This window comes from Tyto alba, unplaced genomic scaffold, assembly GCF_018691265.1.
Source record: "Tyto alba isolate M040663 unplaced genomic scaffold, T.alba_DEE_v4.0 Super-Scaffold_42, whole genome shotgun sequence".
Lineage (NCBI taxonomy): Eukaryota > Metazoa > Chordata > Aves > Strigiformes > Tytonidae > Tyto > Tyto alba.
In genome coordinates, this window is record NW_024881318.1 from 28,592,907 (window position 1) to 28,611,895 (window position 18,989).

At 40.0% G+C, this 18,989-nt stretch overlaps 1 protein-coding gene across 1 annotated transcript in view; it reads right to left on the reverse strand.

Moving 5' to 3' along the window:
- The window catches only part of CMYA5 (cardiomyopathy associated 5), a 46,178-nt gene that overhangs the window by 20,995 nt on the left and 6,194 nt on the right, over positions 1 to 18,989 (reverse strand). Inside the window, exons 2-6 of the mRNA XM_042804709.1 lie at positions 10,960 to 17,192; positions 5,837 to 10,056; positions 3,441 to 3,536; positions 2,526 to 2,759; positions 674 to 696 (exon numbers count right to left, since the gene is read on the reverse strand). Coding sequence (XP_042660643.1) covers positions 674 to 696; positions 2,526 to 2,759; positions 3,441 to 3,536; positions 5,837 to 10,056; positions 10,960 to 17,192 — 10,806 coding nt within the window. The remainder of the gene's footprint in view (positions 1 to 673; positions 697 to 2,525; positions 2,760 to 3,440; positions 3,537 to 5,836; positions 10,057 to 10,959; positions 17,193 to 18,989) is intronic.

Sequence of the window (18,989 nt, forward strand, 5' to 3'; positions counted from 1 at the left end):
CTTCCTTGAGGACTTCACACATGGTGGAATTGTTTCCAGTTGTATGTACTGGTATATGCAGGTGAGCCAGGATGCAACTGTAATGAGGTACCAGCCCTCTGTCACATCCTGAATCAGGCAGTGCTAATGAAGATGCATCGGAAAACATCAGCCCATAGTCTGCTGGTAAGCTTTTGAAAGCTACTTAATCTCATTTTTTTCTGGAACGTGTTCAGAAATATAGTCCAACCACCCTAGCCATGTGAGTGACACTTTGCATTATAACCTTTCAGCGATCGGGTAATACAGAACCAGACTAGTGAAAAAAGGACATGCCAGTGATGACTAAGAGATGGAAGCATGGTCAAAATGTTTTTTATTATATGCGTGTATTATAAAAACTGCAAGGAACATCTGTTTAAAAATATCTGTGTATAGATTTATAATTGAGCTGACATTTTAAAGGGCTACTTGTTTAACTGATATATTACAGAATATCTGCAAAACACTTCAAATCTAGTCCATTACAGCAACAAGTAGAAAACCTCTTCTCTTAGTTTTATTATTTGCAAGGTTTATAAAAGTAGCTATTAATATTAGCATTGTGTTTTCAAAGCTTGCAAATACCAAATGAAGCATCCAGCATGCTAGGCCTAGTACTCACTACAGTGCACTTAACCCATACTTCATGTACCTTTTATTCAACTCTTTAGATGACTGGAGGAGGAAAAAAAAGAAATGTATTAACAGTTTTCAAAAACCTGAAAATCTAGAATAGCCACTCATCTAACAGTCTTGCTACTCTCCACAGACATAGAATACACATGGCTTTATTGACTTGATGTTGTCTGGGATGCTGTTAATTCACAACAGCAGAGAATGTGGTTCCTTAAGAACATTCCATGTCAGAGCTCTGTCTCAGCAGGCTATTAGAGTCTAAATCTGCTTTTAAGCTCCTGAGTGGTCAGTATTCAATATCCAAGTTTAAAGACTGGAGCACAGTCAAATACGTTCTTAAACCCAGGCTTTTACAGAAAGAAATCACTTGTGCATTAAGGACACTGAAATCCAAATTTGAGTTGAAATCTTCTTCATAATTTCTTACTGCTAGAAGCTGGGTGAGATTTGTACTCATGGAGTGGGAGTTTCTCCCATGCTCCATGAATCTTCAGCTAATGTTTCCTGGCTTGTGGACAGAGAAGTTTGTGTCCTTTATCACTAACAGAAAGAGGCATGGAATCTAATAATTTTCACACCTCACAAAAGAATTTCAGATTAAAATGTTGTCTTTTTGCCAAAGCACTGATCCAGCACATCACAAAGCTCAGGAAGATAAGCTATACTTTTTGTCCATCCCAAAATACCACAGCATTCACTTGGTTACAGGATACTAAGACACTGTGTAACTTGCAGCACAGGATAAAGCCAAATATTGTTGCACCATTTCTATAACTGCTGCTACAATGGCTGGGGGCTTGTATTTGGAAAGCTGTTTTATTTTGCAAAGATGTCTTTAGACAGTAATTTGCACTTTTCATTTCTTGCATCACAGGATCCTTTTACTGCAGCTTCCAGACTATGTGCTAATTCTGTAAAGGGAAAAGATTATTGTCCCAGAAAACCCATCCCCTTCAAGACTGCTGATACACTTCTATAGAGAAGAAAGTGCCACGGTTCATTTACAGACAAGTCTTGCAGCACAGGAACAGTCTTGGAGGGCTCAGGCTGCTAATTATTAACCTGCAAGCCTTTCTGAAACTAGTTTACGACTGATGACTGTGTGAGCTAGGTAACTCCAGTCATGCAGATTCACAAGGGATGTTTTTTACATCCAGAAAGGACCATTACAGATATGCACCTCACATGCACATTGCTAAACCTAGCCATTGTTGTGGTTTAAACCTGGCCAGCAACTAAGCACCACACAGCCACTCACCATTTTTCAGCGGTAAACATTTATCACAGCCTCAGTAATTTGAGTGCATAACTACTGCCTGTGTCTGCTCAATTAAAAAAAAAAAAAAAAAAAAAAAAAGCCAAAACAAAAAAAAAGCACAAAAACCCCACAACCCAACAACAACTCTGCTTCAGATATTTTTAAATTACACTTTCTTTTTTCACCTTTATTTTTCAGACAGTAAAGTACCTTTTATTCTAATATTTTGTAATCTTCAGTGGATAATTAATTCTGGATAAATTATCTAACTGTCTCTTAGCTTTCTCTTCACAAAATAAACCAGAACCATTTTAATGGCATAAGTCACATTTTCACCCTGTCCATCATCTTTGTAATTCTCTCTGAGCATCCACATGACAAAAGCAATTTATCTAGTAATTTCATAGTGGAATAGTTGAGTTTGTAGGATTTAGCTATCTTAAAAAAAAAAAAAAAAAAACAAAAAACCAAAACAAACAAAAAACCCCAGACCAAAACAAAAAAACCCACAAAATGAAGTTAAATAACTAATTCTCAGCCTAGGTACAATGTAAGTGTTTTTTTTAACTAGTATCATAAAAGCTACAGTATGAAAGCCAGTTTTACTTACATTTAGGAAAACAAATCCATCGAGTTCTTCCATTTCTTTTACTGTTGTCTCGAGAGTTTCCTTTGCTGAATCAACAGTTTGCTGAAAGTTAACCATCTGCTCATACAGGTACTCCATCTTCATCTTTTTCACTTCCTCAAAGTTCTCTGATTTCTCATCATATTGTGCTACCACTTTCTTAAGCATCTCTTCATTCTGCTTTTCCAATAACTCTGCATTTTTCTTACAGTTTTCCTGCAAAATAAAAACAGATGTAAATTGATCTGCAAAATAAAATTACAACATTTAATGAATATACAGAAATTCTCAATTATCAATATATGAGCCATCTACCAGACTCCTTCTGGCATCCTGACAATAAGAGAACTTTATTTCTGTAAGCAAGCTCATCTGGGACAAATAACGCTTGAGAAATACATTAAAAGTAATGGTAGATTTTTTTTTTATTGTTCGTGTTTAAAATTAAACTTCTATATTTAAGCACTGAGACAGGAAGTCTGACGACAAAATAGCTAAAAATCCATACTTTCAACTGAAATTAATACAGTCCTCAAGGCTTAAGAACTTGGGCATTAAGAACTTAAGACTGACTTTGGGCAACTCATCTAGATGTTTCACATAGGATTCTAAATAATGACTCAAACAGTGTGAGCTTATTGTAAGCACAAACAAAATGAAGGGAACTTTTTCTTCCAGTGCTTGACAGTCACATATTCCACTTTGCAATGATGTGCAAAAAAAAGTAATATTTTTCTTCCCCTAAATTTAACACCTTCCAGTGGGGCAAGACAATTTGAAGAATGGAGAAACAGCCCATTTTAGTGGAAGTAATGACACTACAAAACAAGGAAAGCATATTTTAGAAGTAATTTTGTAGAGGCAAAGAAAACTAGTGTGATAAAACACTGGACTTACCTCAACAGAATTAAATAGTGATTCAATATCACTCACAAATTCTTCAATCTTCATTGACTTTTCTTCCATTGCTATTAGCAATTCACTTAACCGATCCTGAAATTTAAAATGTTTCAGTAACATAAGCATGTTATTTTATAAAGTTTTTACATACAACTTATTTTAGGTAAATATTTTTATGTTTTACCATGAGCCACTCTTGGAACAGTTGCTAAATTAAGTTCAAGTATCACACTGGCTGTATAGACAAGCACAGAAATAGCAACTGGAACAGTCACAAAACTGTTTCCAAACCAGAAAAAGTGAGTTCAGTTCGACAAGGTGCTGAGTGTCTATAGATGTTGAATGTTACAAATTCCAGTGCAGCTTTGCTGAGGGTACTCAGGGCCTCATGAGGGTACTCAAGAGTTCACAGAAACAAGCCCATAAAAAGGAAGATGATGCAGGTAATTATGAGCCTAATAGATTATGCAGTGTTTTGATTTTTTAAATTAGAATTTTAAAGATATTTCCTATAAACCAGAATTCATCAAAATTACTGATTGAATTAGATATGGAAACAAAAGCAGTCTAAGGGACAACAGGCATCAGAGACAACTCAGAACATTTTCTTAGTCCTTCTTGACCTTTTGTGAAAGCAAGCTGGCCATCTGCTCAGGTACAATTTATAATTTATAAAAATATTTAGTTTTTAATTAGCTGGCATAAATCTAAAAGGAAGGTTAACTTTCTATGGTAACAGCTTCCTATTATGGCAAACTTCTACAGCTAGAGCTGTTGAAAACTAGCATATGAATTTCCATTAATTAGAAATGTCACATTGGACTGTACCACTGAAAGCTCACTTTATAAATAATTAGGGAAAATCACCAAGATTCAGAGGCAAACTTCTGTTTGTCAAGATAACCTATAAAATCTGACAAATGCTATTCATAGCTCATTTCATTTACTGTGAAGCTATGTTCCTGCAGTTAAAATTCAGGTGGCAAGAATTTTGATACCTTAATGTTTTCTCAGTAACTATACAGAAGTAACAAGAAACACACAAATGCTGTCTCAGAGTAACCTGATCCCTGAGTGCTAGAAATCACATGAAGCCAAGCCTGTGTTGTGGCCAGATTTAATACTGGCTCCATGTCAGTGCTCCACAGCCAGGGAATGATATCATGGGATGTTTATTTGCTGTTTAACTTGGCTCACTGCAATGCAGGTACATGTGAGGGATGGCTGGGATCTGTGACTTTGTTACTGACTTACTGGTGACTAATTATCACTTCTAAATCAAGCATGAATGGCCATACATAAAAAGCAACTCTGCTGTCATACATCTGCACACCATGGAGATAGTTTGTAAATACTGGTATTTGAAACTGCCACTTTGACTCCTCCTACTTTTAATTTCTCTTTTTGCATATGAGTTAACATAAAGATAAGATAAATGCCATCGATACAAGCCATTCTGGAATTTTAGTGAAGTTACACAGAATCTGTATTACCACCTACCGAATATGTGTCAGGAAAGAGATCTCACCTTTCAGATACTGGGGTGAGATTAAATAGCGGGCAACCAAGAAAGGAACATCTGTTTACTTGTACATGAACAAATCTGATATAGGAAAAGTGAGACATCACATACATGCTGTTTTCACAAGCAGAATTACAGTTCAATGAAGAATAGCTTCCACGGAAACAAACGCATTTTCACTAGTGTCGGTAGCAAAGGATTAGGCTACAGAAATGGAGTGCATTTTTATCTATCTTTTAGAGTGGCACAGCTTAGACATAGTGGGAAGAAGTAGGACTTGCTAAACCCTTACCAGCACTGCAGCTAAAATACTATTGGCACAGATGAACATGAACTGAATAGAAAATTGGGATGGTGTTTCAACAAAACAAAACAGTGTAAACTGTGTAACTCATCTAACATCACTGAGCAATCAACCCGTGTAACTGGGACAGGGAACACTTTATGATACTGGTCTTCACATATGAAATTTTCTGTACCTTGTCAAGTGAAATGAGCTGTTGTTACAAAAACTTTATTTTCACTGAAACAACACCCTTCCCATTTCTCCCCCTCCATATATGAACCAGAACAAACTTACACAGGTGAGGAGGGTAGAAAATGGAAAGTCTGGTAGCAGCTACATCTAGCCAAGGTCATTCATAGTTATGAACAAATAAAGATATCATCTTAGCAAGCTAGGACTCTAAAGAATACCTTAATAAGATAGTCTCTATTCAAGATCTCTAAAAGGTGTTTAAGAACAGTTTTTACTTTATAGATAGTGTGACTTAGCCTCTGGAGTGCTCCCTGAAGCCTCTCCCCTGGCAACACAGGAGGTCTGGAAAAATTAACTTCAGTAGCTCCTTCCCTCACCCAAATTTATTCTTACCTTCATCTTGGTTGCAGCATCTTCTAGTGTTGTGACTTCATGGTCTTTATGTTCTCCAAAAAGCTTGTCAATAGCAGATATTGGGCATTTGCAGTGGTAACAGTACGTGTCTGCTTGTGCTTTCTTCAGTTCTCTTTGTGGTGTCTCAACTTGAGGAATGTTTGTTGCTGATTTTTCAGGATACATCAGCACAAAACCTGCATCTTCAAGCTCAACAGGTGTTCTTTGCTCTGGCTCATTAACAAATTCATAACTATCACCAGCATGCTCAAAAGAGTCTCTGTCTTCAAATAATAGCTCCTCCTGTGTTAATTGAGATGATATTTCATCTTGCAAAAGTTCTTCTTGTGTAATCACATCATAGTCCATTGACTCAGCGAGATCTTCATAAACATCAGGGTGCTGCTCCTCTCTTTGCCAGTCTGGCTTCTCTGTTTGCTGAATGGTAGGAACACAGGAAAGATTTTCCTGAGTATACGGATCATCTTCACTGTCTTCAACAGGAGTCCTGACATATGGGACATATTTTTCCATTTGAGGAACTCCTGTTATGTCATGCTGTTCTTCCTGCTTATTACCAGCTTCTTGATATGCAGCTCCCTGATAATCCACTAGTTGACTATATGCCTGATGACTTGATTGCTCTGGCAACTCCTCAGTTGTTTCTACAGGTACATTTTCTTCTTCTCTTTGTTCAGTGGTATCAGTTCTTGCACCTGAAAGAATTACTTTGCTTCCAAAAGGAATGGCATGCATTGGTTTACAAATTGTTGCTTGAATGTCACTGTCAACCTGGACTTTCTCTCTCTCCACAGCACCCTTTTCTGGCAGAATCTCAGTTCTGACATGTTGAATATCACCAGTCCCCTTCTTGTGTTTGTCCTCTGAACTCTGAACTGAAATTCTTCCACTAAAGGACTCACCTTCTGATATCTGATCTTTTTGAGGGCATATGCCCTTACTTGGAATTTCATCTTTAAGAATGTATTTTTCAAAATATATTCCTGTTCCATCATCTGTGTCTGAATTTCTACTGGGGAAAGATGCATTAGAATTACCGCTTTCCTCATCAGAGGGTGTCTCATCCTTTGTCTTTTCACCTACTGCTTCTGCATAGAGGTCTTTGTATAAAAATGACAGAGCAGGTGGCTCCTCTAGAAGCTCTGGATTAACTGCAGCAACTGTGGTAGGGAACAACAGAGATCGTTCTAGTACACCTTCTTCTGAATCAAAGAGTGGGGTCCCTGGTGACTTCCGTTCATCTTCTACATTTGTAACCTTTTTACTGCTAGTATCAATTGATTTCTGCAGAGGTAAAGGTTTTGGAGCATCTGCATAGGACTGCATTTTGCTTTCTCCTCTCACAGTACCGTAAAAGACTTCATCTAGATCCTCAAGTAAGGAAAATTCTTCTTCCAAAGTATCTACCTCAGCACTTTCTTTAAAAGATGTGGCTTCTTCCACAGGTTCATTTTCACTGGGATCTTCTGTCACAGGAAACAATGAACTTGGTCTTTCAAAATGTGGCTTAACTGGGGTCTTGTCATCAATTAATGTATATTTTTCAAAATAATCCATATCGGCCATACCATTATTAGGATACAACATTGCATTATTATTGTTTTCTGGCAACGTGGGATTTTCTTGTTGTGTTCCTCCAGTTTCCTCAACATCATAATTTTTGACCAAATCTTCTAGTTCATGGCTTGCAGGCTTTTCCAACACAAAGCTTTCTGAAATTTCTGTGGTTGTTCCAGAAGCTAGGGGTCTATGGCCATCATCAGCTAATTTTCTTTTAAATGAAGGATCTGTTTCCAAGTATTCTAATTTATCTGGCATGTGTTCACTTTCTTCTTGATCAACAGAAAAAATATGAGTTGGAGCATGAATATTGAGTATTTCATAACCTTCTGAAATTATATTAAATAGATCTTTTTGTTCAGTAGTCTCTGGAGCATGCTGACTCTCTTCTACAGTGCTTTCATGTTCCATTTCTTCCTCTTCTCTCAGATAATGTTCAGGTGCTTCAGAAAGTTTGTCTACCTCTGGATGTTGCATTGTGTCCATTTTTGTAGGGTTTCCAATGCTGTTTTCCTGCTCTGGAACATTGTGTGGACCTGGATTATCTCCTACCAGAGATGGTAAATCATTACTTTGTGTTCTGTGACTAGTGTCTGAGGATGTTCTGTGGGAAATTTCACTTGACACTGAATCAGAAACTCTAAATATATGTCCTCTATTCTTTGTAGCACCGTGAACTGTAAGCTCTGTGCAACTTCCAGCTGGGAATTGTTTTGATCCAAAATCAGAAGCTTCCTTTGGAGAAAGCTGAATTCCTTGCCTGTCTACTTCTGCAGCTCTTATTGGACTAATTGAATGAGCTCTCACCTCTTCTGCCAGCCAGCTAGCTAGCCCAAAAGATGGAATATCTGGATTCTGCTTTTCATCAGAACTAGAGCTAGCAGACTGCATCTCTCCCAAAGAGCAGCTGCCCTGTTGAGGTTTGTGTGTCACAGTTTCATAAACAAGACCTGATGAAACAGCTCCCAGATGCTCTAAGGATGTATGCTTTTGGTCTGCAAAATCTTGTTGCTTTCCACATCTATCCTCTCCTTCAGTATAAATGCCTGAAACTATGTTAGATTGCTTCCCAAGCATGCCTACTATGTCAGATAAAGAGGATGGAATACTTTGTTTCTCTTCATCATCAGTGAAAGCCACTGACACGAGCTTTTCAGGTAATGTATGAAATGGTACAAACGAATCTGATGACACCACTTGCTGGTCTGTTGCAGCAGTCACCTCAGACTCTGTGGTCACCGACCTTAACACTGTCTGCACATTAGGTTGAATTTCTTGCTTATTTTGCTCAGTAGTGAATTTGGGTGTACTTCTTAGCTGCTCTGATGACAAATAGTTTGTGTCCAACAAATGATCTTGAGATTTTTGCTCATCTTGGTCTTGTATGTGCATTAGAGACATACTCTCCAACTGCACTGTCTTCAAGCTTGTTTTAGGTGAATGGAGCTGAATTTTTTGCAATTCTTCTTCATCATGTGGTGGAATTACATGTTTACACTCTGATTGTTCAGACTGGGGAATAAGTGACTGCATGCTTTGCTTTTCTTGTTCAGCAAGGGACCGTGTGGGAACCAAATACTCAGAGCCTGGCTTCAAATAAAGTGGAAATTCTTGCTGATGTGTTTCATCAGCTGAATAAAATGGAACTGAAGGTTCAGACTCCAGTTTGGGAGGTAAAGTTAAATAATCTTGACTTTCTAGAGCTTTATCTGTTAATTGTTCAGATTCTAATTGTACAGTTGTATGGAAGTAATGTGGACTCTGTTCTCTCTCTGTTTCAGGTAAAATTACATGTTCAGCCTCTGACTGTGCAGCCTCAGGCAAATGTAAATGTTTTTTTGTATTCTCTGCTTCTTTTCTTGCAAAGAAGAAACCTGACTCAGGCTGGGCAGTTTCTGACTGCTGTGTTTTACACTGAGTGTAAGATAAATCCAAGTGCTTGGGGGACAGGCCTCCAGTTACAGGTGAGGACTTTGGACTTCCTTCTGGTTTTGTTTCAGAGACAGAATGTGAAACACCCAAAGGTACAGGCACTGTTTGTTCAGGAGGACATGAATATGCTTGAATTTTTTGGCTCTCTGCTTCTTCAGTGAAAAAAGATAAATCTTGTTTGGTTTCCAGCTGAGCAATTTGAGATGAAGTAGCCCCAGTAACTCTATTCTCTGAATGTCCTGTTCTCAGTGAGGCTGTTTCATGCTTTTCTGCTTTGTCAGTAGGATTTAATAAATCTGATTGTTCAAAGTTCAGTTGTGCAGTTCCCTGCTCCTTGATTCTGCCAAATGTATGTGATACAGAGGGTATTTCTGGTTGCTCTGTTTCAACAATAGCATACTGCAAATTAATGCATTGCTGTTCAGGTTGAGCCCCATCCTTCCACCTTGTTTCACCCATGAAATATGATGTCTTTGGGTGCTCCAGCTGGGCAGTCTGTGGTTGCTCTGCTTTGCCATAAGAGTACAATAAATCTGGTGGTTTAATTCCATGAGTCTCTTCTTTGCCAAGAGAGTATGACAAATCTGGATGTTCTGATTTTAGTCGTTCTAGTTGCAACTGCTCTGCTCTTCCTGTGGAATATGAAAAATCAGAAGGCACGAACCCTGATTGTGCAGTTTCCTGTTTTTCTGTTTTGGCAAGTGAATGTGATAAACCTGGTTGCTCTAACTGTGAAGTTAGTTTCTGCTTTTCTTCACCAAGGGAGTGCAAAAAGCCAGGATAGGCCATTCCCTTTTCCTCTAGTTTGCTGAAGGACTCCAAAAGCACTGGCTGTTGCAGTACCTCTTGGGCAGGTTGTGAGTGCTCTGATTTGCCAGCTGGATAGGGTAAATCCATTTCTTCCAACTTCAGTTGTTCAACTTCAAGGTGCTCTTGTTGACCAATAGAATATTTCAAATCTGGATAGTCTGATTTCTGATAGGGAGCTTCCTCTTCTGTTTTTCTAACAGGATAAGATAGCTGCAGGTGTTGCAACTCTGGCAATACCATTTCTTGTTCTGTTTTACCAGAAGAGTACAATGAACCTGTATGTTCCAGTTCACCTTGCACAGTTTGAATTTCATCTGTTTTACCAAGGGCATATGTTAAATCTTGTTGCCCTAATTTGTGGTCTATTTGTGTTGCTTCTTGTGACAGTGTTTTGCAAATGGAATACGATAAACTGGGAAGTTCCTGCTCTGGATGTGCCATTCCTTGTTGCTCTGTTTTTCCAGTGGGATGGGGTGTTACAGGCTGCTCTGATTTCCATTGTGTAGCTGGCGTCTGCTCCAGTTTATCACTGGAATATGACAAATATGCATGCTCAACCTCTGGTTGTGCTGTTCCTTGTGGTTCTATTTTGCCAGTGAAATGGAGCAAGCCCTGATGCTCTGTTTCCACCTGAACAGTTTGTGGTTGTTCTGACTTCCCAGGGCAAGGTGATAAATCTGTTTGTCCTAACCCAATTTGTGTGGTTTCTTGGTGCTGTGTTTTATCAGATGAATATGATAAATCTGAATGCTCCAACTCTAGTTTTGCCATTTCCTGTTGATCTTTTATCCCAGGGGAATACAAGAAGTCTGGGAATTCCCCCTTCAGCGGGCCCCTATTTGGTTGCTCTACTGTGCTACAAGAACTTGAAAACATTGGCTGTTCCAATTTCAATCGTACTGTTTCCTCTGGGTATAATGTATAATTTCCCCTCTCCTCTTTGACCTCCAGTTGTGCAGTTTGTTTTTCTTCACTAACAGAAGAGGACAAATCAGGGTGTGGTACTTTGCCCATGGCATCCGAGATGCCTGGATGTTCAGACTCCAGTGGGGCAGCCCATGGTGACTTTGTTTTGACAAAAGAATGGAACAAATCATGTTCTTTCAACTCTGGATGTGTTGCTTTACGAGGTTCTGCTGTGCCAACAGAGAATGACAAATCTGCACATTTTGATTTTGCTTGGGAATGTTGCAGTCCTTTGGTTTTCCCCATAGAGCACTGTAGCTCAGGGTGTTCTGCCTGCATTCCTGTGCCTTTCCATTGCTGCTCTTTGCTGAGAGATGATGAAAAATCACCTGGCTGTTCCTGTTCTGATTGAATCTTTTCTTGTTGCTGTACTGTGCCAGTGGAATGCAATAAACCTGGATACTCCAAATCCACTGCAACAGTTTGAAGTTGCTGTGTTTCACCAATTGAACATGATAAATCTGTTATTTCCGCCTCTGGTTGTATGATTCCATGTTGTTCTAATCTGTCAGCCAATAAATCTGAACAGTTTGATTTCACATGTGCAGTTTCTTGTTCTGCTTCACTAACAGAATAAGGTAACTCTGAATGTCCCAATTCAGGCTGTGCTTTCTTGTCTTGTGCAGGTTTTTTGAAAGAATGTAAGCAGCCTGGCAGATCCTCTTGAGCAGTTTGTGCTCCTTCTGTTTTGCCAGTCCAAGATGATAGATCTGGTTTTCCTATCACCAGTTGTGTAGTTTCTTGTGTTTGTGTTTCATCAATAGAATATGATAAATCATGATGCTTTGGCTCTGGTTTTGCCATTTCTCTTTGCTCCGCTTTTCCGCTATGCGATGGAGCTCCTGTCTTTTCTTTTGCAGCTTGTGGGTGCTCTTCTGTTCTGCTGACAGACCATCCCTCATCAGGGCGTCCCAAGGCTGTGTGCTCCCCGCCTCGCTGCCCCACTCCGTCAGCAGGGAATGCCAAGTCTGTGTGGCCCAACTCCAGCTGGGCAGGTGGGAACTGCTCTGTTTTCTCATGAACATACAACCCATCTGGATCTTCCAACCCCAGCCGGGTCATCTTCTGCACTTCGTTAAGGGAACATGCTAGATCAGGGTGTTTGGGTTTCTGCTGTACAGTTTGCAGTCCTGCTTTGAAAACAGAATGAGAAAAGTCAGGATGTCCCTGCCCTGGCTCTGCCATTTCTTCTTCTGCTGCTGCTGTACCCACAGAATGGGCCAAATGTGGAATTTCTACCTCTGGCTGAACTGTTTTCTGTTCTGCTTTTCCAAAGGGGTAAGTTTGCTCTGTTTCTTGTCGTACTGTTTGTCGCACCTCTGTGCTGTCCAGAGGATGTGTCGTGTCAGGGTGCTCTGACTCTAGTGGGGCCATTTCATCATCCAGCTCATCAGTGAAAAATGATACATCTGGTTGTTCCAAGTCCTCTTTGCTATGTTTTAATTGCTTTGTTTTACCAGGAGAATGTGATAACTTTTCTTGCTCTAGCTGCCATTTTGTGATTTGCTCCTGCTTTTCTCTGTCAACAGAAATTTTTTGGTGTTTCTGATCCAACAGCACTACTTCTTGTTGCTTTGTCTCATCAGCAGTATGTGAGAATTCCACTGCATCAGGATGCTTCATTTCTTGTATTGCAATTTCTGGCTCACTTGTTTTGCCAGGGGAATGTGTAAAATCTAGATGTTTTGACTGTATTTGTGCAGTTTCTGGAGAAGCTCTTTTTCTAGCCAATTTAGGCAATTCTTGATGTTTAGGTTCAAACTCTTGAGTTGCTTGTCCTTTGGCCACACCAAAGGAAAGTGATAAATCTGGATATTTTGAATCCAATTGTGAAGTTTCTTGCTGGTTTCTTTTGCCATCAGAGCATGACAAATTTGGGCATTTAAATTCCACTTCCATACTTTCATCTTGTGCTGCTTTGCCAAGGGTCCCTGGTGAATCCAAAGGTTCTGATTGTCGTTGTGCTTCTCCCATGGAGCATGAGAGCTCTGGATGTCCTGACTCTTGCTCTGTGATGTTGTTTGGTTCTGCTTCACCACTGTTGCATGAAAAATCTGGATGTTCCATCATCAGCGGTGCAGTTTCTTCTTGTTTCGAATGAAACGGTAAGGTTGGATGTTTCAACTTTTTTTGTTGTTCAGCTTCATGAAAGAAATAGGGCAAATGTGGATTTTCTGAACTCATTTCCATTTCCAGTGGAGCTTCTTTTCCACTGGAAGATGGCAAAAATGTTTGTTCTGGCTCTGGATGTGATACTTCTGGTTTCTCTGCTTTGCCAGTAAAACAGGAGAGAATTGATTGCTCTGATTTGTGTTGTGTCATTTCCTCCTGCATTTCTGTACTTACATAAGACGTCTGTTCTGGCTCTGCTTGCATTTCTTCTGGTATTTGTTCACTGAAAGAACACAGCAAAGATGGATGCACTGTTTCTGGTTTAGCTATTTCTTGCTGTGACAAATTAGTTTGATGTATGACCTGTGGCTCTTCTTTACTCCAGGTTTCTGACAAATCTGAATACTCCATTTCCACTTGCATAGTTTTTTGTTGGGTTGTTTCCTGCTGTTCCAGCTCTTTCTGTGCTATATATTGTTTCTCCATTCTGCTAAAGGAGTATAATATACCTGTCGGGGCCACATCCAGTGGTGGTGTTTCCTGTTGCTGATTACCAGCAGTGGAACAGGAGGGAAGGAACTGCTCCTGCTCCATTTTCGCCATTTCCCGGGTCTTTGCTCTGTCAATCGACTGTGAGGACCCCAAAGATCCCGACTCCACTACTTTTTGTCTTTCTTCTCCAATGGTAAATGAGAAATCCTTATCTTCTGAAGCTAGTTGTACATTTTCATATTTCTCTGCTTCACTAATGAAACATGATGGCTCTGGACCTACTAAGTCTATTTGTGCAGCATCTTGTGCTGCTTCTCCCTGGGAATATGGTGAATCTGCTTGTTCCAACTTCGGTTGCAATATTTCCCATTGTTCTGTTTTGCCAGTGGAATATGATGTCTCTGGGTGTTCTGCCCTCAGCTGTGAGATTTTATGTTGCTGTTCTTTTCCCATAGAATATGATAAAACTGGATGCTCTGACTGCAGTTGAATAATTTCTCCTTGCATTCCCTTTGCATGGGAATCCAGCTTACCTCCAGGTTGTGAATCCTGCTGTACAGGCTGCAGCTGTTCTCCTTTGTCAGCAAAATATGACCTAAGAGAATTGTCCAAATCTGCCTGTGCCATTTTTTGCTGCTTTGTTTTATTCATGGGATATGGTAAATCTGAATGTGTTTCCAGATACCCTGTTTGCTGTGTCTCAGCTCTTCTGGTGGAATCAAATATATCTGGATGTACCAACTGGAGTTCTGTAATGTTTTCTTTCTCTGCTTCTTCCATCAAACATGGCAAATCTGAAGGTATCAGCACAAGTTGTGCTGTTTCTTCTTGCTCTGCTTCTTCAGGGGAATAAGACTCTAGCTGTTCCAGTTCAAAAGGAACAGATTTTTCGTTTTCTGCTTCTTTTGTGGAAAATAAAATCTGATTTTTCGTTTCCAGCTGTGCACTTTCTGATTCCTCCACTTCTTCTTTTGATAAAGAAAAGTCTGGATGACATTCCTCCAGCTGTGCAGTTTCAGATTCCTCCATTTCTTCCCCAGGAAAAGAAAAGTCTGGGTGCTCCATCTCCAGCTGTGCACTCCCTGATTCTTCTGTTTCTTTCTTAAAAAAAAATTCTGGATGCTCTGCCTCCAGTTGTGAACTGTCCAGTTCCTCTGTTTGTTCCATGGAATACAGTAAGTTTGGCTGCTTTGGCTCCAGGTGGGCACTCTCCAATTCTTTTGTTTCTTCCTTGGAATACAAGAAATCTAGATGCTCCACCTCCAGCTGTACATTGTCAGATTCCTCTGTTTCTTTTGTGGAAAAGAGCAGTTCTGGATATTCTGCCTCCAGTTTTGCACTCTCTGATTCCTCTATTTCTTCTCTGGAATATAAGAAATCTGGATGCTCTGTCTCCAGCTGTGCACTTTCAGATTCCTCCATTTCTTCCCTGGAAAAGTCCAGATGTTCCACCTCCAGCTGTGCAGTCTCCAATTCCTCTGTTACTTCCTTGGAAAGAGAGAAGTCTGGATACTCTGCCTCCATCTGTGTTCTCTCCAATTCCTCTATTTCTTCGCTGGAATAATGGAAATCTGGATGCTCCATCTCCATTTGCACACTCTCTGCTTGTTTGTTTTTTTCAGTGCAAAAATCAAGGTCACTCAAATCTACTGCTTTATTTATAGTTGGAGTTTTCTGAGTTTCTTCTGTTTCTCTGTCAATAGGATATGAAATGCCAAAATATTTAGAATCTAGTTTTTCAGGGATAGGTGAATTTAGCTGTATTCCTTGCTCCACTGTTTCCTGAAGGGAGGAGGAAAAGTCTTGTTTGGACTTTGTTTGCTTTTCTAAGTGAACATTTTGGGTTTCTGGTGGTGGGGTCTTTTGACCCTCTTTTTTTTTAGAAGAATACAATAGACCTGAAGGCTCAGTTTCTGACAGTGCAGCTGTTGACGAATGACACTCAGTTTCTTGCTTCTCTGTTTCATCTACAGAATGTGGTAAAAGCACATTTTCAGACTCAGATTGTGCAGTTTCTGATGACTGAGGAAGAACATCCTCCTGTCTTGTTTCAGACAGAGCGGAATATTTGGATTTAGCTGATGGAGAACTAGGTAAGTAAGACTGAACTGCTGACTTCTGTGCTTCCTTCTCAGGATGTTCTGACACAGATGCTGTAGGCAAAATTGGCTGGGTATTTTGTCTATCTAAGTGATTAACAAAATTTGCTGAAACAGACTGTGGTGCAGAATTGGGCTGAGTTTTCTGCTCCTTTGGTTCATCTAGATGACCTGATGCTCTCATCAGGGATTCATCTGGTTTATTGTTTGCATTTTCAGATGCAGGAAGTGGTGCTATTTTCTCTGTTTTATCGTCAGACTCTAATGAAACGGAGGCTGTTTGCTCTGTTATTGATGTTTTGACCACAGGTGAGTAGCTTTGCTGCTTCCTGGCTTCTTCAGGGGGCCAGGACTTCAGTGAATGTCCTGATACCTGATCTGGAGTCTCCAAAAGAGATTGTCTGTCTTTTCTTTCTTCATGTTGAAGAGACGTTTCTGCACCAAAGCTTGAAAACCTGCTTGGTTTATCTTTCATTTTAAGGGGTTTAGTATTTTCAGAGGAAACATCATCTTTATTAGTAAGCCGTTTTTCAAGAGGTGTTGTTGATGAAGAACAGCTTTGATTTGCATGTGCTGTGGGTCGTTGACTTTGCTCCCTATTTCTACTTCTTGCTTTCTGGAGAGGTTTTGGATGTGTTGCTTCTGAAAGTGAACTGAACTTCTGCAATCTTTCTTTTACTGATGTTTCAAGGAACTGTTCAGAATCTCCTGAAACTGAGTTACTTCTCTGGATTATGGTTTTCTCTAATATTTCAGGGACTGGCCCAGTTCCACCAAAAATTGAGTTGAACAGCTGGATTCTAGCTTGTACTGGTCCTCCAAGGATCGGCCCTACTTTTCTCAGTTTGCTCTCTCTAAATATTGATCTTATCGGAGCACGTTTTACTGTCTCTTCTGTGATGTTCTCCAGATCTTCTTTGTCATCCAGCATTTCCTCATCCGTGTCTTGTGTTTCCACTTGTTCAACATTCAACATCGAGGCCTGCACATCTCCTAGAACAGTTCTTGGTTCTTGCCTCTGCATTCCAGAAGAGTCACGTTTTTTATTGCTCTGGCCTCTCTTCAGGCTTGTAGCCATTGGCACCCTATTTGAAGCTTTGAGCTTCCTTTTCCGAACAATCTTACCTTCATCCATAATAAAGATTACTTTTCCTGGAGGAGAACCTACCGGTGAACTTTCCATACTGTAAAGATCAGAAGTTGTACTAGTTTCTGAGGCCCAGGGAGTAGAACATCTGCTTGAGCTGGTTTCCCAGGTTATCCCACTATCTTCACTTTGAACTGTTACCATAGAAAAGGAAGGGTTAGTCATGATGTACTGCAGCTTGGGTTTCACATCTTCACTTTGGATAAGATCTTTTAAACTAAAAACAAAAGGAACAAAAGAAAAAAAAAAGCTGTAAAAACACAGAGATTAAATTATTGTAGTAAACCTTAAATGTCTGCATTAAAGCAAAAATACTTTTCAAACTTGTAGAAATACTGGATGTGCATAAATTTTGAAACACAAGTGAAGCAAAATCATATTTCATCTGATTAATGTATTGTAGATAATTTTTTGTAAAGCTGCATGTTTCAAGGTTCATTCAGTGAAGGGGAGGTGTTTAAATGCTCTTGACAATGCAGGAAAACCAGTTTTTGATCCGACCTCCTTTTGCCAGTATGAGATCGAGCTGATTCTAAAGCTATTCTCCAGTGCGTGGTTATCTCACAGTATAATTTAAACCTTGCATTAAACACTTATAAGACACTGTCAGTGTTTTAATAGCACCCACACTTGCTTTGCCCAAGTGTAAATGATTATACAATGCTCAGAGGAGTTGAGAATCTGTCCGCTAGCTTGTTACTGTTTTCTCATATGTTTCTTCCTCTAAGCACTCTACATATTTAACAAAGTAATTTAGAAAACATTCAACATACTGAGTCCTCCCCAAATAAAATAACAATGTTTTATAAAGCTAACTTTAAACCCTACAATATGTAATCAGTATGCTATCATATGCTGTAATCAAATATCTCTCAGTTCAAAAAAAAAAAGGCTGGATAAATGTTTTCTGGGAAGCTTTAGGAAAAAAACAAACAGTCTTAGAAATAAGAGTGTAAAGAATAGCAAAACCAGTTGAAAAACATAGCCTATTTTTTTTTTTTTAAATAAAGTATTTTTAGGGTTGCAATATTAATTAAAAAAAAAAAAAAAAGTATAGAAAAGGTAATCAAAACACTCAACCCCAATATCTCTTGAGTAGACAGTAGTTCATTTAGGGAAATCATATTAATAGATGATGGAGAAAAAGGCAGAGTATCTGCTGGCAAAGGCAGAGGCTTCAGTAGAGGAGAAATGGTGAAGTCTGTGTCACGCCCATGGAAGGATGCAAACCTGTGGCCACACAACCTCCTGCTTCCATAGAACAGAGGGAAGGGTCACTTTCCAGGTGTTTAGGATAAAGCACTTCTTCATCAAGAGCAAAGAAATCCGTCTTGTGACCATGGATGGGAGAAGCAGAACCTGTCTGACCAAGGGCCACAGGCTGTGACCCAGCACCACGTGGGTGCCAGAAACGGCTGCGGGCGAGGTGGGGGAGCACCCCGGAGAAGCAGTCAGCATCGCTCCGGAGGGCACCGAGCACCTGGCAGAAGGCAGAGGTCTTCTGAAGAAGAGGAGATCCTGAGGAGAGCCGTAATCGCTCCACCAAGCAAACTGTCTGAACCATAAAGACTGTAAAGTTCACTCAGCAAAACTGCGCAGTACCTATCAGAAACAAAAAGGTAATCCTGGTACTAGCAGTGCCAGCCTTACCTTTCCATGAATTTGCTCTCCAGAGCACAGAACGAGAAGAGCTGCCCTGGGCTGGCCCTTGCCGAGGCCTGGGCAGACTGATGCCCAGACCATCTCCTCTCTGATGTCCTCGGTGTTAACTGAAGACTGAAGTCACCCTGTGGGACAACAGCCTGACCAGGCACTGGTAGGACAACATGATACCAAAGTCCAGTGATGCGGCTTAAAGCCAATTGTGGTGACTGGGCTGGCCTGGAGACTGTGACTAGCAGGATAGCTTAGACTAAAGCCCACAGTTCAAAGGAAGCCTGACAGTGCAATACTAAATAATCACACCTTAAGCAAAAAATATCCCCAAACTGGCCCCCAAACAAACACAAAACCC